Genomic DNA, 21,127 nt, shown 5'->3' with positions numbered 1-21,127 from the left:
AAGACACACTATATGTATGCAGAGAGGCCGCCTCTCTTCTGGTGCAGGGGCTCAGTCAATCAGTCATTGATTTCTGGCCGAGATCATATTTACAACTCTACTTCAATATCTCAATGGCTATCCATGTATTCACCATCTCATTTCTCACATCTTTAATATGCCTGCATATACGGAGACTATTGATTAATTTCACCATATTCTGAAACTGTGAATTACACTTTTCTATCATATACTGCCGGTCTGCATTATTCTTTTTTTTTTTTCATAAAACCTAGTCTTGTGTTTACACATATGCTACCTGTTGGCTGTGTGTTCCCTCTACTACGCAAGGTGGTTCAACTATGTGGCTACTTTTAAATATGAATTCGTGTAGTTCTCACATTGTGTGGTATATAATGCATGTATGCAATATGTCTGAAGCACACGTGAGGGAGGCTATACATTCCATTTCAACTTTTGATTTGGGTTTGTCTCTCCAACACATCTCTGCTTTAAATGATTATCTTACGAGTAGTGAGTCTTCATTTCTTCAGAACTTCAGCGATGTGGACTGAGATCCGAGCCCCCCCCCACTTCCTTCAGGCTGCTGTCTTCACTGGCCGGTCCGTGTTTCCCTCGCCGGTGTGTGGGGCTTCAGCGTGGGGCTGCAGCGCTGTGCCGGTGCGCTTAGACCGTGCGCTCCAAGCGGCCGCGCTGTGGAAATACATCACACACACACGCGCGCGCGCGCACGCACACACAAGCACACACAAAGCAGAGACAGGGAAGGAGGATGTTGAAGTGACTTGTAGTCCGACTGTACTCTTCCAGCGCGTGATCCCAGGCTAACCACATAGGTCTTTCGGGAGCTGGTTCCCGAATGTAATAAAGCAACTTTTTGGGAATGCTCGGGAGTTGAAGGCTGGTTTCCAGTCCGGGTCTCAGCCGAGCCATGTGTTGAACTGCGGAGACATCGCTGACGATTTGAAAGGTGTCACGGGAGCAGAGGACCTGCGGAGGAGTCCCCAGTGTGGACGGACTGCTCATTGCTCCTCTCGTGGACTCCGTGGGCTCCAGCTCGTGCCGTGGGTCATCTTGGACAAACAGCCGATATTGCGGATGAACTCACGGGGCAAGCCGGGATAACACTCAGACCGAGAGTTTGGGTCCAGGGTGTGCTGGATATGAACACCCGGAGCAGCTCCGGGTGACCTGCTGTGAAATGGATCCTCTCATTTGGACACTGCAACTGGCTTTTGTCAGTAACTAGGAGCGTTCCATAACTATCACGACCCCGAAGCAGACGCGCGTGTCTTTGGGCATATTGTTCTGCAGTGATTAAGAGACGTGGATGTTTAATATGCGAGGATGGGTCCGCTAGCGTTCATTCTTGTTGGCGGACTACTGCATTTTCAAGTTGATGGTAAGTTGCCTAACATGATGTTGTGTCCAACTTCTATATGGATATATTAATATCCAGCTCTGTTTACCGCGGACACTGCCTGTGGTACTCCAGCCGTCATATTATAACCAGTTATGATTTGTAAGCAATATTGTATGTTGTTGGACTCTTTTTATTATATTATTTAAATTATTAAGTCAATAGGTTTAGTCGAGATACACTCATCTTGTTGATAACTATAGTTTGACTTCATGTAAAACTATAGTTTATTTATAATGTATTTGTATTTAATCATTGCGGCAAATATTTTACATTATATTATTTTCTTTTTTTAAAATTCATAAAACAAAAGCAAAAAATACATGAACAAGCGGATAACTCTTCCTCTCAATGCAGATTAAATTTAGAGCAACATTTTTTTTCTTGTGCAACAGATAGAAGCATCAGTAGTACATTTTAAGAAGTAAATATATATATATATATATATATATATATATATATATATATATATATATATATATATATATATATATATATATATATATATATATATATATATAGACCAGTTAAAACCAGTTTTTAATTTTTTTTTTAAATCTCTCCCTCAGTGTGAGTTAGTGTAAAGCAGATATATGTGTATTTTCAGGTTCTGTTACAGTGGCTACAGTTTATCACTCCAAGTGGAGAGGAGATTCTTTATTTTATTAACACTGGCAAACAAATCCCAGATATGCTTGTGTATCCAGAGGGTACAAATAAAAAGTGGTCTAACCGAACATAAAGAAGTTCAGACCTGTCGGTGAAGGGCTCACGGTCGTGTTTGGGTTGTGATCACCTTGTTGCTGCACTGTCGTGGATGTTGTGGTCATTTCACTTAAGGATTGAAATGCTGCGCCTGTGCACCATTGTCTAAGCCACCTTTAATCCAAGCTGGGATGGTGCCCCAGTTAATTTGTTCTCTCTCATTTGTGTGATTAAACTTTAATAATGGTGCAAATGAGATTGATACTGTTTAATTTCTACATAAATAAAAGCTTCAGCCCGCTTAGTCCTATCTGCTGGCAAGTGCTAAATCAGCTTTTTTAATTTTTGTTTTTATGATTTTACAAGGTTTCTCCGGGATTCACGAGCACTGGTTTAATGGATGAATTAAAACGGCCTGGACTGCAGAGTTAATGTGATGACTCGCATCAATCATCAAAATGGGAGGGCTGAGGTGACGGAAATGGCGATTGGGATTGGTCCAACCTGTGACTGGTGGAATGATGGGAGGAATTAAGATGTATTACTTTCAGAATGCATAAACCTGAAGTCTGATTGTATTTTAGTCCTGTTTTTGAATTGGACACACCTTTTCACAGTTGGCTCACAACCTACACAGACAAAGTACGGATTATATCAGCACTACATTGTGAATGATGATTCATGTGTTTGCTTTGTATTGTTTGTACACGTTAGCAGTATGTAAAGCAGAGTTTTCTGTTGTCACTGAATGCAAGGCCCCATTTTTCTTTTCTTTCACCTGTCAGCTCCCGCTTTTGTTCTTCACAGATGCAAGTTCTGCCTCTCCTGCCTTCTGTAGTTAGCAAATCAAGCCCCCTTTTTCTGCCGGGATTTACATCTTTTTTCCTTCTTGGTGTCTTTCACTCTGTTTAGCCAAACCCACTGGTTGCTAAGCAATGGTTGATGGCATTGCGAGCTGTCCAGAGGGAGAGGGTGCACTTCTCCCCGGGAGCCGTGGATCTTCCCAATCATTTGCCTGTCACCCCCCTCCATCCCTCCAGAACTCACCCATCACCCAGCCCCTTTCAGAGGTAATCTGAGGGTCCTTGGAGAGGGAGGAGCTTCCTCTAAGAGTCCACTTAGGCAGACAAAAAGGTCTGGAGTTGTATTCACTAGGCAGCACAGCCAACAAAGCCAAGCCTTGTGAATGGCGTCAGTCACTGTTTAGTGTGCTGTGATCAATGCTGCTAGGGTGTTGGAGAGGAGAGAAAAGGTGAGGTGGAGAGAATAGAGGGAGAAACTGAGTGCGTGTTGGTTGTTGTTGACAGGACTGGAAGATATTGTGGCTCTGAAAACAAGGTTACAACACTTTAAGAATCCGATTGATTGTAATCAAGGATATTTCCAGGAATACACTGGTCAGCAGCTGCCTGCTTATCTCTTAAACTCCACGTGCTGCTTTTGTAGCTGCATTAGAACATGCTTTGCATAGTGGACATGCACCCCTGACCTTTTGCTATTCTCAGACCTCCTGCATGCTTGTGCCTGATGTAGGAGCCGGCGACATCCCGTCCATCGTAGGCGACACGCTGAGAGGTGCTGAAATACGGTCCAACTTAAATCTGTCTAAGAGGCTATGGAGAGTCTTCGGTGGCCCAGACAGTGTGCAGCTCACTATCCGCCAGCAGGGCTGTGGTTTCAGTGATGCTGAGTCAAGAGAAACTCACACCCGGAGAATGGTTGTGTATGTGTCAGGGGAAGGGTGGGGGGGGAGCCACTGTGATTGTAACCAAACACAAAAATTGAGAGACGTGTTGTTTAACAACACAATCGTTTACAGGGAAATGGTGAAGATGAGGCTTTATTACCAAAGCGCCCCGGAGACTAACAGCTCTGTTGATGGTCCTGATTAAATGAGAGAGGTTTAAAATACCGCCCTATAATGGAAAGTAAGCCCAGATTAAAGTAGTCTAGGTGAATGATGAGGCAGGCTGAGGTCATTGTGTAAGAGCCATTGCAAAGTCTCGCCCCAAATGTGATTGTTCTGCTTGAGTTGGCAGCATTTAGGCAGCGTTATTGTAATTGCAGTTCATTTGCTGGAATAGGCCTGCTGGAATGATGAACCTTCATCTAAGATCTACAGGAAGCTCCCCTCCTCGACTGTCTCCCACGCTCTCATCACTGTCGAGGAAGCCGCTTTCCTCTGCACTGCTGTTTATTCTCTGATTAGCGTCAAAAATGAGTGCAGAATAAAGACAAAGCAGGGGATCATCAGAGGAAGTGAATGAACAGGGAACAAAGGAGGGGAGCACTCCTCCAATAGAAATCAGCTCATAGGTGTGTGTGTGTGTGTGTGTGTGTGTGTGTTACTTGACCAGCGATGAGGGCCTGTCAACTACTATAATATTTTACATCCAAGTCTGTTCAGGATAGAAGAGAATGGACTTTGAGCTCTGCATACTTCATTTAAATCCAAAGTACTGCTTTGCGATCACTAAAACATAAAAGGATTCACAGCTGTTTTAAATTCTGGGATCACACTAGTTAATGCCTTTACATTTCTATAGTGCAGACGCTGGAGAGAAAGTGGCAGACAATGCACATGGCTGATTTTGCAGTAAGACCACCATAAGGCAGGGGAGGTAATACCATTTTCCCCTTTTTCTTTTACCTCCGCTTTATTAAGCATCAGCCAAGCATTCCCCTGACATTTACAGAGCAGAAAAAGGTCCAATGCCTTGATGCTTTTGCCTAGAGAAACAAAGACAGAAAGGGTGAGCGCTTACAACGGGAAGAGGTGGAGGTTTCATGCTAGCAGGTAGGCGGCAGTAAAGGATAAGTATCTTTCTTCAAATTATTTATATTTCAGAACTTCCCCAGACAGACGGGCACACACAAACAAGCACACGCACGGACACACACACACACACACACACACACACACACACACACACACACACACACACACTCTCCTTCGTTGGCGTTGTCCATGAGGGTGGAATTCAAACACTGAGGGGGTTGTTGTACACCTGCGATGGCAGTATAGTGTGTGTGTGTGTGTGTGGGGGGTGTGGGGATGGGGGAGGAGTGATATGATGAATTGAGCCTGCTGACTCTGAGGTAAAAGCGAGCAGTCAGGGCTCATACCTGTCTCACACACCTGTACTTACAGAATACACACCTGTGCTTACCCTTCTGGGCCCGAGACACAGATATAATCCTTTCTCTATTCTCTCACTGGCTCTGTTTCCCAAACAGCCGATTAAAGGTTTGGTGAGGCAGACCAACAGACGTGGATCTAATTACTGTTATATAATCCCTGATGATGAGATGATAGTGAATAAACCCTTATTGATCAATGGCAAATACCGAGCCAGCAGTTACAATACAAGCGGCCTCTGTGTGGGACAGATTACTCAGTCGCAGTGTGGATGTGACAAGTTTTCTTATCTCCACACAATTTGATTATCTTAAGAGCATGCCAAAATGCAGACGGGGGGTCAGGATGAGGACGACACAAGCCCGCCATGCCTTTAACTCCCTGGAAGAGACGGCATGTTTGCCTTATCAGTGTTTTCATGTTGCACACTGCACAGAAACGTCGTGTTTGGGGAAGCGTCTAATTACTCTGTTGCCCTCACTGCGCCCTCTGGTTGGCTCTCTTGCAGCCACCTTGAAACAGAAGCGAGGGATGTCAAGGTTGAGCGACAGACAGAAGTGCACACAACTTTTTAACTATACACACAATGCAAACACACAGAGAAGCGCACAAGTGCATTGTGGTTGAGTAAAGAAATGCACATAGATTGAATGAAAAAAAGCATTTGGATCATACTGGATGACTTTGCATTATTTATTGGACATACCTGTATATTTATAGTCATCATCACATGCCTCCTTGTTTTTCTTCTCTTTCTTTTCAGTCGGTAAAGAAGCGTTCTTGTTCTTTATTCTCAAGCGTCTGTGTGACAGTTTTACCTGAGCTGAGTGTCTTGAAGAGGAGGTCAGGCCTGCTGATAAAAATGCATGAGCTGTCTCTCAGTGGGAGATTTGTGAAGATGGACAGCCAGAGCATGATACTCGAGCACACATCCGTCACACACAGCAGTTGTCCGGCGCAGCCGTAATGGCGCTCCGAGTGGTGGAGCCAGTGAATAAGTGTCTCGTTTCACCATCTCCATCCCCGGCTTGGTCTATGGATCACCCAGCCGTGACAGCTTGGTACCTTTTCCTTCTTTTACCTTCCCTGCAACTAACTGGGGAATCTAACCCCATAGAACTCCAAACTATACACAACGTACTATGCACTGTGTCTTGCCAAACTAGTGTTTTAGTGTGTAAACTATAGTAACCTAGAGGTCTAGTGAGGGGCCGGACTTCTTGTGAACAGACTGATGTCTCCCTGCATGTCAACATTACTGTACAGCCGGCCACCTGTCTATCACGTGAGATATAGTGTGTTGATATTGTTGAGGCGTTTTATGAATTGCAAATACTGTACTATTCTATGATTTGACCTTAGTATACACTGTGAATTATGTGCTGTCACTATTCTTGGCGTTCCTTCGCCCTTATTTGGCAATAAGACATAGTGTTCCCTGCTTAATGTATTTCATAATAACCTTGTTGTGCAATCAGTGTGTCTATGTGCTAATATAAACTGTAATATGATAAATTATGTTTACAGTTTAGTTGCAAAAAAACAAAACAATTGTCAGACCGAGCAGCCTGATTCAACAGCGTTTTCATTTGGAAGACGATCACATGAATACATACATAATAATTTGATGAGTAATAAGGCCTGCATCGCATGTCAGTGCTGCGGGTATGTTCTTTTCTTGTTGTGTCCCGTGCAGCAGAAACAAGGCGCCACACTGCTTTGTGAAGTGAGCCACCGTGACCAGGGGTGAGCTGATTTACTGTATATAATGGCTCCCGGTGAGACTGGCTTCGTGGTCGACGGCTCGGTGTGGAACGTGGCACGAGCCAAGTGTCACAGCCATTGCGGCGGGAAGGAAGAAAGCCTTAATCGCACCCTTGAACGTTTGAACTCTCCAGTTCCACTTCTAGGATGCTGATGGTTTTCTTTCTGGAGGGCTGCTCACGGGCATTTGTCATTTCGAGGCTCTGTAACAGCCAGTAGTAGAATTATGAAATGTAGTGGGTGCATGCCTGTGAATGTGTTTGTGAGCACCATTAATAAACATCAAAGCCCATTGTTTTTCTTTTTGTGTTAGCATGGATTTATGAACACGAGTAAATTGAACGAGTCCTTCATCCACTTACTGCTAGCACTCTTGACCCTGTCACCCTAAGCCAGACCAGATGAAGTGTCCCATGGAATAGAAATGTAATAAATCTCATCTTGACTTGGTATGCCGCACCTTAAAGAAACAAACCGTGAGCTATAAGGGCCATTTCATTACCTCGCTGTGCTCTCTGAGTCCATCACTGGTTGGTGTGTGCGGTTTACGGTCTCCTATTCCTCATGTTCACGTGTGGGTCGAAGGACGACTGGAGTGGCTGGAGGTGGAAACTGCCCTCATTGACATGCAGGCACACTGCAGGGTGTTCACTACAAGTCAGCACCCGTGGCACACCTCCAATTATCCACTCGTCTCTCAACACTGTATCATGGACACCTGAAGTCCTCCTCCTCCTCCACCCTCCCCTCCAACTTCATTTCTAAAGCAATAAAGCACTTATTTATTTTTGCCCCATTCAATCAGCTGGGGCAGCTCAGCAATGCAGGTAAAGAGATTACAATGCTTGAGGGAGAATCAATTGATGCCATTCATTTCATTGCACTTCCCTGAGTAGGAACTGTTTGAAAGGAGGGAATTGGCAATGGGAAATTTTGCACCCAGCTGTGTCTACATACACACACACACACACTTCTATAGGACATTTACAAAGATTACAATAACCAAATAAAACTCTGCTCTACTGCTGTTTTCTGCTGATTAACCCCTACTTGACCTGAGAAAGTGGGCATTAACTTAATTAACTTCAGGGCTCCCCCTCAGTAGTTGATGAGGAGGGGGAGGCTATTAATTATTGAATTCACCAAACGCACATCTTCAATATAAAGGCTACCGCAACGGACAAAGAAGAGGCAGGCAAGAAAATGGCTGCTCAGAAGGATGTGCAGAGAGAGGGCTGAAGTGGCTGGTGCAGAGAGCCTCATGCTCCAGTGGCCATGGCATCGGAAATCATTTAATCTGCATCACACAGTTTAGTGTCCGTACCAGCGACCTGACAGTGCCACAGAGCTGGTGCTGTACTCCTTCCACTATGTGTATGGCCTATGTAAAGAAAGCAAGCGGTGCCCTTTATGAACCCATAAACAGGTCTAAACTGTTATTGTGTCATCCTCCTCCCCCCCCCCCCCCCTTTCGTCTCTTTTCAGCAATTTCAGCGCTTCAGAGAAAGGTCATTTTCTGAAAAAAATGATAACATCACCTTTCAGTTCATTGCAACTGATGTCAGAATGAAGAGTCAGAATGAGAGCAGTTTGTGGGGAAAGAAACAAGGTGGAAACGGCTTGAAACGCAATATATATATATACTGCAGCACAAATCAGATATGCTGTTTCCCACAGTAATCTATTTATATATTCCATCTGCATGGGGTGGAGAGGGCAAATACACATATGCAGAGTCAATAAGACCCCACCACATCACTGCCCGAAATACCGTCAGAGTGGAATTCTATCTAATATTTCTTGGAGGCGAGCATGGATGCAGTGAGAGGTTGAGAGCAGCTCCTTGAATTACCCCTGTGAATGCTTTCAGAGTATAGATCTTAGCACAACAAAGGAGGGGGGCAACATGCAGATCACTGAGGTGGAACAGAGCCCATCATGTGAGCTAGCTGAGTCGAAATCCCTCACTCTCTTGCAATAGAAGATGAATCTACTTCCTCAGCACCCGTGAAGACCTTTTTATTTCACGTCCTCGCCGTGAGGATTTTGCTGTATATTCCGGGCTGTATCCAGTGGCTGTTTGCATGCAGTGGGCTTGGATGGGCTCCAGTAGCTACAGCAGGTTGTCTTTTGGGACACCTCACTGTATCTCTGGTATTGTGCCACACTGGAGCTTGTTGTGCTGTGAGGCCACTGACAGCGCGCCGTAAAGAAGATAAATCTGGGGTGCAGAACAGGCTGCTTGCAGGTGTCAGGGCAGGCCAGTGAAGAGGCGAGGATGGACAGTAACATCATTCTATTGCCTCCCTTGTCGCCCGCTCACATTTCCCTTCTGATGACATGATGGATATGACTCTGTCACCCTCACAGTGAGGTCAGGATGGGGACAAGGAGCAAGCGGAGGAGACAGGGGTATTGGGAGGGAGAGGCATAGATATATAATGAGATGGAGTGGGAGGTTCAGGAGAAGCTGAGAGGCAGGAGGAGATTGGACAACATGGATCTAATGCATGATTGATTCTTTCTTTTTTTGACAATTTCTTTGAGGTTTTCGTTTTTTATGTACAATTTTATATTCACTCAGTTTGCTGGGTTTCAACACTTTCTGCCTGTAAAGCCTCCACCATGTCAGCATCCACATTACAGGGTTGGTGCATCTTGGACTGAACTTTGGTTTTCATGTTTCATGGAGCCTCAGAGGCTGGAACTTTTTGCGTTGGTCTGAGGTTGCCGTTGGTTACCTGTGATCAGCAAACACGTCTGCTGGCAGAATAACTAATATCTCTTTGGGGAGCTCTTCCTTTTATGCTCTGGCAGAGACTGGTGTGTATTGATTTGGTTGGTGGGCTGGAATTTCTCCTGGGAGCTAATAGAAATAATTACAAAAAGATCAGGGAAGACCTGACCTTCTGTTGCACGCATGAATAAATATGTGACAGAGATAATAGAAAAGAGCCCTTCCATGTGTGTGGTCAGTGTAATATGAGGGGAAACAATATGTTATGACAGTTAAAGTGGTGCTTTTATCCCGAATTTGACCAACAACCTATTTAACTGTGTTCAAGTTTTCTATGTCTTTAGTCTCAATGATAAATGTAAACACCAAAAAAAACAAGTGAGACATAATGCTGGAAAATCTTCTTGGATAGCTGTATTGCAAAATTGCACTGGATTGCAGTGAGGCTGACATAATTCTAATACAAGAAATGGCAGAAAGGAATCAGCTTTTGGTTCAGTAATCCTCTGATTTCATTCTCTGTCTCTGTGCTTGTTTGTTTGTTTGTTGGTTGCTGCTTTCCTCCAGGAGAGGATGACTGCACAGCAGTGGTGAAAAGTAATGGTGGTGTTATTGCAGACAGGGGGAAACACAGCATTTTGATTGGAGCGTGCGCCCTGAGACCCAGTGAAGTGCACTCGCCTCAGCTCAGAGAGCACTTCATTGCACAGCACCAATGATCGCATTAAAAGGGCAACAGAAAGCCCATTCACCTTAAAGAGAGTGAGAAACGGGGCCCGAAAGGAAACCGGAAATAGACTTTCACTTCTCTTAAGAGCTACGGGTGGAACCTTAAAGAGATACATGTTTTTTATCTTCTTAGACATGCAGCATCTCTAGGACATGGGAGCCACGTGAGGTCCTGATAAAACACCACGTATAAACATTTGAGTTTGTGCTTTTGAAAGTGAAGCTCGGCCAGGTTTACATGTTGAGGTTATCCAGTATTGAGATTGGTACACCTCTTTTAAAACATATTCCATGGCGTATGGTTGTGTTTTTACATTTTTCTACCTCTACACCGGACTACCTCCACTTCGGGAAGGACACTGACCAGTCTGGCCCTCTGTGCACCCGGCTCAGCTTTTTCTGGCAGGGAAAGGACAATAGTAGAGGCATCTGCTGTGTTCATCTCCACCGGAAAGAGGAGAGCAGATGGAGACCCAAGGTTTAAGTGATTAGAAGGCAGTAGATTGGAATACAAATTGGATTTAAAGAAATTAGACTGATATAAATCGAATGGAGTCGCCGCAGTTTAGTGCTGTGCATGCGCATTGGCCTTAGTGGAAAGTCACCGCGGGGCCTGTGGATTATGCGCGAAGCAGATGCTCCAATGAGATAAGAATAAATGTGCGTTTGACACTCCATCTGAGGGAGAGGGGGGTCTCCATGTCCGTCCTTTATCTTGCCCTCCATTTATCAATGTCCCAGTGTTAATTAGTGCTTCACTTATTAGGTCACTTACTGCCAGAATACAAACTTGGCCCTGTGCTGACGGGGTAACTGACTACTTGCTCGGTTGCTGTTACCTACAGTACAACCAGTGAATGCGATTGTGTTAAAAACTGCCTGAAGCACACTGTAGGTTTCACTTCCACCACCAATGTCTTCAGTTGTTCACATAATACCAATGAGATTAGATCATGCACTAGGGGATCAAAATCCTTTTCCCCAGAAACCCCTGTCTCAGGCCCCACTTAGAGGAAGACACCAGGCCTGATCACTAATCAATGACAGGGAAATGGAGGGAATTAGCCCAAATTAGGAAGAAGAGAGCACCGACTACCTCCTGTTCAGGGGTCAATATGGCACTGTGTGAAGCCTGATCCCAGTTAAGACAAATGGTGGACGAGTGTACATTTAGACTGTACGCTCAGAGTCTTTGAAGTGTATTTTGTGCTGATCAGTGGATTTCTAACTGCATCTGTCCTTTTACTCGCAGACTCTCGGGCAGGAAAGGCAGCGTGTCTCTCCAGGGAGATTCAAGTGTAAGGCGTAGTGGAACATGTGCAAACCCAGGCAAACAAAGAGCTGGAGCCTCCACTTTTTTGCCTTCATGCCATGTTGAAATGATCCCTTACATAAGCACAAAAGCTTATGTGGTACAAGGCTCTTCTGTGCAGCAGGCATCGTTCTATTAACCCGCTGCACTGCCCCGGGGAAGGGCACAGTCATCAAATCAGCTCAATCACTCGCACACCTGCAACAACTAATTTGAAGACAAAGGGTCCAGCACTCTATTTAATACAACACTGACTGGGTAGAATTAGGCTGGCAACTGAATCAGAGTTATTGATGGGGTATTGAATCTGGTTCAATAGAAGAGGATAAAGGACGTGCTGTTGGAAAAGTTTGCCTCATTTCCCATTCCCTTTTTTCCGTATCTTTTATTGTTTGATGCTGGATCAAACTCCTTTGATTGTTGCATGGTTCCCAGGGCCTCTGTGATGTTAATTTGTGTGGCCTACAGCATCTTATCTATGTGGTTAAGTCCTGGTCACAGACACACAGAGCACTCTGACTTGGGGACCATTATCTTGGCCGCCAGACTTTCAGAGCTCACCCACTGCAAGCCCTAATAAAAAAGACTGGGCCAAGGTTTTCAGCCGCGGGGATTAGCATTTGACATTAGTCTGGACCCCGGTATTCATATTCACATCACATGTACACTTCTTCAACAGTGGACTCAACAGTTTTACTTATTTACAGCCTACTAAAAGCCAAAATATGTGTGTGTGTGTGTGTGTGTGTGTGTATAGCTGAGATGTAAGCTGAATGTATGCATCCATTCATTGCTCACCCATGGGTCCAATTACCCACAAGGCAAGCCCTTGCAATATAGAGTTGAGAAGAGCAGATTGTTGTTTTTTGATCTGCTTGAAATGGAGATTAAAGGGTCCAATAATTGTAACATGTTTCTAACCCCAGACAGGCTTTGCTAACTAGTTGGAGTCATCCATCCATGTTCCACTATTGTGCTAGGTCTGGGTGGCGGTGGCAGCAAGCTATGAAAAATAGCTCAGATGTCCTGTTATGTTTCTTCCTCATATTGTCTACTTTTCAGTGGGATTGTAAAAAATGTCTTAAAATTAGACATTTTGAGTAGCGGCGTTCTGTAATGCATGCAGATGGAAAAAATGTCTGCAACAAACATTTTCCATCCTCGCTTACATTACATTACATTACATTACATGTCATTTAGCTGACACTTTTATCCAAAGCGACTTACAATAAGTGCATTAAACCGTGAGTCCAAACTCAGAACAACAAGAATCAAGCAAGTACAATTTCTTCAATAAAGTTAAACTACAAAGTACTATCCGTAAGTGCCATTTAAGTGCTACTAAAGTGCTATCGGTAAGGGACATTTTAGTGCTACTACGGCATTTAAGTGCTACCTATTCAAGGTATAGTCGAAAAAGATGTGTTTTTAGTTTGCGCCGGAAGATGTAGAGACTTTCTGCTGTCCTGATGTCAATGGGAAGCTCGTTCCACCAATGAGGAGCCAGCACAGCAAACAGTCGTGACTACGTAGAGTGTTTAGCTCGTAGTGACGGAGCTACAAGCAGATTGGCAGAAGCTGAGCGAAGTGAACGGGCTGGGGTGTGAGGTTAGACCATGTCCTGGATGTAGACTGGACCCGATCTGTTCGCAGCACGGTACGCAAGTACCAATGTTTTGAAGCGGATGCGGGCGGCCACCGGTAACCAGTGAAGGTCGCGGAGGAGCGGAGTAGTGTGGGTAAATTTCGGTCGGTTGAAGACCAGTCGAGCAGCTGCATTCTGGATGAGCTGTAGAGGTCGCTTACATTGATAAAAATGAACACTGCACCAGAGCCACATCCTATACCTCCTTCTCTGGTATCTTGATCCCCATTCGACGATGTCAGCTACATTAAGTTGTGTTAATTAATTCAATCCCCACCGTTTCCCTATTTTCTTAACAGTGTACCTGCTTGCTATTATCTTAATAAGAGAGACTTTTGACTTGAGAAGGCCTTTTTATATTAGAATGAAACAATGATTAATTGCATCTCTTCTTTTTTCCTACAGGATCCCGTCTGCGCCAGGAGGACTCCTCACCCCGGATAGTGGAGCACCCCTCTGACCTGATTGTCTCCAAGGGGGAGCCCGCCACTCTCAACTGCAAAGCGGAGGGGCGGCCGACCCCGACAGTGGAGTGGTACAAGGACGGCGAGCGGGTGGAAACGGACAAAGATGACCCACGATCTCACCGCATGCTGCTGCCGAGCGGCTCGCTCTTCTTCCTTCGCATCGTTCACGGACGACGGAGCAAACCGGACGAGGGAGCCTACGTCTGCGTGGCCCGGAACTACCTGGGAGAGGCAGTCAGCCGCAACGCCTCGCTGGAAGTAGCATGTGAGTCAGGACTCTGTCTTCTCTTTCTTCTTAATTTATCTAACTCTTTGCTGCATCGCTCATTTAATTTAGTTCATTCATTGGCTGGATGAAGAAAAGTCTTGTTCTTGCTGCTTCAAGATGATGGAAAGACTGGATTTACATTCAGCACGAGAGAATTGAGAGACATTATTTTAACATTTCCAATTTTTTCCTCCATTTATACACAATGGGAAATCACATTGTTGTTTACTGTAGGGAATAACAGAAAACAAATCAATGTTTTATTTGAGGCAACTGGAATCAGCCTATTTTAAGAATTGACATCAACTTGCTTTCCGTTGGCTCTTTTTTGCAAAGGCTGTAACAGTGAAGCTCGCTAGCGGTCAAAGTATGTCTGCCAGTGTTGGTTGATTTATGAGTTGGACAGAATGAGTTCTTCAGACAATCTCTTGAGATACATTTGATATATTTTCCTCAAGGGACTTTTATTGTAGTTGTCTGCAGACCTTTGAGTTGGACATAAAGCTACAGCCTGACCATATGAGAGGGATGTGGTGGTTCTGGAGACATGGGGTGAGGCTCACAGGTGTGTGGGGGTAGAACGACAGCCACTGATCAAAGTCCTGAAGGACATTTGACACATGCTGCCTGGACTGTGTTTGTGAACACTGACAGGCAGAACCTGAGCTGTGGATCAAATTACCTTTGAAGATGAGCACCCCCACCCCAGCAGGCTCAGGCTGGACTTCCTATAGAGCGGCTTCTAGACATCTCCACTTCCCATGAGGTGGGGAGGACAGCCCCCATGTCCTTATGTTAAGTGGTGGTTCTTTTAGTAATATGTAAGTGTCATGTTCAGACATAATCGGACTATATGTGTTAAATGTCAAGCTCTCATCCGCCGTAGTAAAAATAATGCTAATTAAATGTTTGAAGATGTTTTGAATGGAATGAACAGCAGAAATGATATCGTGCATGTCATAAAAAGGACCTCTAACCATATCTCAAAGGTGATTACAATGATCAGTGCTATTAGGATGGGTAGTTGGTTTGTAATCCTTGGGAAATGGGCTTTGTGTGTTAGAGAGGAGGGGGCGGGTCTCCGCCTCTGATCCAGTCCCCTGCCTTCCTGAGGGCCTCCCAGCAGCCCCCAGGTGCTAACTGTGTGACAGCAGCTTGATCTATCGATCGCTGTAAGAGGGCTCTCCCAGTCTAAATGAAAATTCATGAAAAATTGATGATGTCTCCAGATTATTTTATTTCGCCCCCTCTAATACTGTTTTTCGGCCTTTCTCTTCAGTACTCTCTCTATCGCTCCCTCTCTCGTGTAATGTGAGTCGAGCAGCAGGGGGGGTTGAATGGAGGCACTGACTCCTTGAAGGGCTTAAAGGTGAGGGGTGAGGGGATGTGGAAGGGAAAGCATGGTGAAGAAATAGGAGCACACGTATGATTGGTATTATAAGTGAAACTCGGTTTGAGAGAGGGAGGTTCGGGCAAAGCCTGCGGCCACACACTGAGTACACAAGGACACAGAACTGTACCTTGTGCCTACAGGAGCTGTAGAGTGCCATTTTGACCAAAACGCAGCCCCCACTAAAGCAAAAGCTTTGATTCTAGCTCTCATCGTCAGGCACCATATACAGTACATATACCCAAATTCCATTTAAAGACAAACCGTTATTCACTCTACATTACCTCACATAATTTCGCCTCTATTGACTTGACCTGACTTGACCTCAAACACTCACAGTCAGAACAACAGCAGCCTGACTGTGATGGAGTGCGGTAGGAAAGGGCTTTGCTGGCGGGTCAAGTGCAGTTCAACAGGGACAATGCATTGAAGCTGTATAAAAGTAGAATAGTGTTAATATAAATTAATTATGAGCCGATCCAATCCCTCAGCAAAATTGCAGAGACGAGGAGAAATAAATTAGTTAGAAATATATATTACAGGTAGGGTAGTATAAGACATTAATGACTTGTTGCAACTTTAATGACAAGTAATTTAAGGGTTATTGAATAGGTATGTCCTAAAGCTGATTTGCAGGATTGGTGTCTAAACCTATCAAGTGTGAGGCCTGAGGCACCATGATTCTCTCTCCCTCCTTCTCTCTTTAATATCCAGTAGTAGTCTTTAAAAATAAAACATATATATATATATATATATATATATATATATATACAGTAAGTGTTCACTGACCACAGCAATGACTTGATAAATTATTTTTACATGTATTTCAGTGACACCTAGATATGATCATCTGTAGTCAATTTTCTTTGTGTATTTTTTGTTTTCCCAGAACTAAGGGTATCACAGATCCCAAAAAGGAGGGCCATTTTTATGAAGAGCTCCATGCCCGGTTTGTTCTGGGCCCAGGGCTTTCTCTGCTTTCTCTTTCAGCCAGGTCTTCAGGGGGGTCTTGGGGAGCAGAGGGGGGTGGGGTGCTAAATCCCCCAGCCTTGGCTTACTGCAGTGATTAGCTTTATCAGGTCCTGACATCCGTCTAGTGATTGTAAAGCCACAGCTAATCGCACAAGAAAAAGCAGCATTTCAATCTATATCCATGTTGAACTGGGCTTGTGTGTATGATATGTCCCCCCCCCCCCTCGTCTTCTACCTCCCACCGCTCCCTCCCTTCCTCCTTCGTATTGAACACACCTTTGCCCCCCTTCTGTTCACGAGTGGTTGAGCAGGACCCCGGTGAGATAATTTAATTGCAACTCTGAAACAGATTGAACTCAGTGTCCACTGAGCAGAGCGCCACTGCTGTATGCTGGACATCAAGCTGGGCAGCACTCACCACTCTCTCCGTTCGAGCAGGAAAGGTGGAGTGGAGAGGAAGAGGGGGAAGAGGCCTCTGAGAGGTGCCTCTGCATTATTAATGCAGGCCAGATTGAGGGGACTTGTGCCGTTTCGAGGCTAACTCTTTCCAACATGTCTCTTTTAAGTGTTGGATGTTGAGCATGCATTGTTCACAAATAAGTGGACAGGAGCATGAACTGCCTTATGTTGTCTGAGTCCATGATGCACGGGCAAACTGTGAGGATAATGCGGTCACGCGGGAACATATTTCATCACATGTCGTTCACCGTCCTGTACTTCAGGAGATAGAGAACTTGTAAACATGTTGTCTCGAGGGTATCGGAGCAGCCTGCTTTGTAATCTTACTCTACCTCTCAACCTCTTCAAAACTGAGGCTCCATTGGATGGATATGCCGCATATACTAAGGGATGTGCCCCCTTTTCTCTTTTCAGAATAAACTAGGTCAATGAGCAGGTTCATAAATCATTGTGTCAGAAATGCTAGCTGCAGCAACCGCTGCTAAATAAATTGCTAGCATTGTGGATATCTGTGTATATGTACGTGTGACAAGGCACACCTGGGTCGATGGGATCCAGAGGAACATTTTAATTAGGCCCATCTTTTCAGGTGGATGGGAAGCACGTGTCGTTGCGCTCCAAGTACAAGCAGGAGGGGGAACAGTTGCACTTTTAATTTAGTGTAAAGTGTGAAATGTGACTCTGGCCCTCTGACGTGTACAGTGGGTATGTGTTTTTAATGCACGTAATCGTCTGGGGAGAGAAGCTTCGCAAAGGAAACCAACACACTTATCGTGAGGTGTAGATCTGTATCCTTTGGGGCTTCACTCAGTTTGTAACCTTTAAAAATGCAAATGACACAGGAAGGAAACAGATGTCTTGGGTTGGTTCTAAATGCCGCTAAGAATATGATTGGATGACTTTTAAAAAGGTCCTTTGATATCATCTAATGTACCACTTCTGCAATTAAGTCAATCGTTAGGTAGCATTTGGTGCTCGTACAACAAGGTAATTAGCAGGGAAATAGAGTTGGGAGAGGTGTGAGTGGTGAAGAGAGGAGGAGGCTTCCAAGCTGTTCCTGTTGTGTCCAGCATGAGGGGAAGCTATTAAAGGGACAGGCCAGGAGGAGCAGGCCAGGTGGGTAGTCAGGCTGAGCCACGCTGCGATCCTTTCACAAGCTCATCTGGACTCATTATTCCATTTCAGAAATGAGAAAATGGAGTGACAAGTGAGCACAGACAACAGACACTCTCACACAGGAGTGTACACAAACACCTGCCCTCACACTCATACAAACCCCGGTAGGCTGAGGTTTAATCTGCGCCGAAGTCCTTGAGAAATAATGAAGGGTAATGAAGGAAGCAGCAAAAATGCAACCATTACAGCACATTAATGGCACACGCTACACTTAAGAGATGAAACGCAGTCTCAAAAAACGAGCACCGTCTAATTTGCATTTAAATATAATATACTCTCAATGTCCGGTTTGTTTATGTGTGAAACAGAGGGCAATCATTGCGCCCATATAGTTTGCTTTTGAATGACTCTGTTTCGGCTCCCTTTATAGATTTTCAAAGTGGAGGGGTACTGGGTACTTAAAGAAAACAGGAAAGAACAGGACGATCTATATGTCTTGATGAAGGTGGCCAAGTTTAGTGCAGTAGTGTGATTTAAAAAATGAAAAAGAAAACAAAGTATGCAGAAAAGGCGAGAATGTGGACCTGCGATAAACGAGATGGTGAGAGCAGGCAGGGGTGTGAGAAATATCTTCCCACTGATAAACTGTGAGAGAGTAGAAATCCCTGATTAAATGTGTCAGCTCTGTGTCTGTGCAGCTGGAGTTTGCTGACCTCTGTAAAAAGGTGTTGTTATCTATTGGGATTTACTCACACAGACATACACACATAGACATGCACACACACACACACACACAGGCACACACCCACACACAACCCCCCACACACAGGCACACACACACAGGCACACATTTCTCTCCAGCCATATACAGCATCATGCCGATTGCTCTCTCATTTATTAGCTACAGATGGCCACAGAGAATGAGGAGTTTCCCACCACAATCCGACAGGTCTGAAAGAGGCAGGCCGGCAGAAATGGAGCAGATATTTGGAAAACTCTCACGGGGACATAAATCATAGGAATACACTGTAGTCACTACCAGCACTCTGACCTTTCACTGTCTCACACACAAGTCCTGAGACTGCACTTTTACTATCCACAGCGGGCCTTGTGTCCCAGCTCTGACCTCCCCAACTCCACCCAGTGAACAGGCCTGTCTGTGTTACCTTCTGAGGAGACACTTGTAGTGCTATACATGGGCAATAAAGCAAAGATGGAGGAGTGCAGCAAGAGCTGGCGACAGTGATGGAAAAGTGTGGTGAGAAGGTGGCAAAGAGATGAAGCACTTAATGCGATCCGAGTTTGGGATGACCTTTGACCATCTTTCTCAGGCTCTTTATCCGTCTCTTTCTCCCCTTTTTCCCCCTCACCTTTCTACTCCCACCATTGTGTCACCTTTGGCATGTATAAACTGGATAAAAATAATAAATAAAATGGTGCGGTGCTCCGTCATGGATGCCACGGCCCGTCAGCGGAAGAGTGAGCCGTCAAGCAGAGAATGCTGAGCTGGGCGCTTCTCACGCCCATTAGTGCCCGGCAAGATGAAGCACCCGTCGCACCGGGTTTTGTTGCGTTTCCTTTATAAACCCTACTCTCGCTCCTTCACACTCTCCCTCTTTCTCTCTTCACAGTGACACTGTTATTGATGGCCTCTCCACTCTGACAATGCAGGGCCATTGCTTTGTCTCTCCTGCCTCGCGTTTTGCCTCCCCTCTCCTCGTTCTCTTTGCCCATGCTCTACACCGTGCCTGCTCGCCCTGCGTAAAAAATACAATCCGTGCGCCGACATCGAGTCACTAAATTGTAGCAGCTTGGCAGCATTGTTGTAGAAAGTGAGAACCTTCGGACAAGCACGTTCTGTGAAAAATGAACTTAACCCTGCCATGCCATCACACTTCTTTTATTCTCAGTTTTGGAGGCAGTCTGAGCTGTAAATTATTGAAATCTGTCTGCAGGCGGATTTATTGATCTGCTTTAAAACACACACACGGGTGAGAGGCTGATGCTCTCATGGGTAGATTTCTCTTTTGATATTGACTTATGGTTGGAATTTATTCGAGGCCTGTGCAGCTTTCAGACCGTCAAATCATCACTATATTAATCCGTTCTTTAGCCCGTGTGTAGATAACCTAAGACATGGGGTTTCCAACTGCAGGTCTACTTTAAATTGTTGCACAGCTGTGCTATTTACCAGCATTTAGATGACTGTGTCTGATACCACTCTATTTGCTGCGTGGGCAAAGGGACAAGTGAGTGATAATACTTTTAATTGAAAATGTGACCCCGAGTTGAATCGTTGTAGACTCTGCGCATTGTGAGGTTGACTTGACATTGAGTCCAGCCAGGATTGGATCCTCTGACCCCTGGAGAACCCTTTGCCCTCTCCTATCCACCCCAGATCTCTGTCAAACCATAGTTCCTTAACTCAGGGCTCCCCACCGATGAATGTGTCCCTGTTGTGACTGACCTCCCCCACCCACCTTCCTCTCTCTCTCCCTCTCTCACTCAGACCCTTTGAGACTGCCAGAAATGGTAATTCATCATATGGAGCTTAGGAGGAGGTGACAGGGTAGAGGGCTGAAGTTCAGGCGCTAGCTGATACGGGTTTGAATCAAATGTCGCTGGAATTGATTCACCATTCTGGCGTGTTGGGTTATTTCTGCACTGATGTTCCTTGTTCAAATGGCCATTATTTCCTTGATTACTTTCACACAGGCCCTGAAACACACATTCATTCACACGCATACGTGCGTGTGCACAACAATACTGGGTGCACAGTACTGCGGGGGATTGATCTATATAGTGGAAGGGTCAGTACTCAACCAGAACCACGGTTCAGCCTATTTATTTTGGGTTACAACTGTCACACTGCACACTGGCACTCTGATGGATACGTCCCGTTCAAGCTGTTGTGCACACTTACACCCACAGAACATGCTTACGGTATATCTCTTTTGTGGTAGCCCGCACATCATTTCAGCTTCATTGGATGGATGGATGGAGA

At 45.0% G+C, this 21,127-nt stretch overlaps 1 protein-coding gene across 1 annotated transcript in view; it reads left to right on the top strand.

Moving 5' to 3' along the window:
• Positions 1-1,319: 1,319 nt before the first annotated feature.
• robo2 (roundabout, axon guidance receptor, homolog 2 (Drosophila)) overlaps positions 1,320-21,127 on the top strand; it is a 147,784-nt gene continuing 127,976 nt past the window's right edge. The window contains exons 1-2 of the mRNA XM_034549008.1: positions 1,320-1,402; positions 13,857-14,183. Of these exons, the coding sequence (XP_034404899.1) occupies positions 1,348-1,402; positions 13,857-14,183 (382 nt within the window). The 5' untranslated portion in view covers positions 1,320-1,347. The remainder of the gene's footprint in view (positions 1,403-13,856; positions 14,184-21,127) is intronic.

This window comes from Cyclopterus lumpus, chromosome 13 (genome assembly GCF_009769545.1).
Source record: "Cyclopterus lumpus isolate fCycLum1 chromosome 13, fCycLum1.pri, whole genome shotgun sequence".
NCBI classification, from domain to species: Eukaryota; Metazoa; Chordata; class Actinopteri; order Perciformes; family Cyclopteridae; genus Cyclopterus; species Cyclopterus lumpus.
The sequence above is the reverse complement of the archived record's forward strand: the minus strand, read 5'-3'. Positions and strand labels throughout refer to the sequence as shown.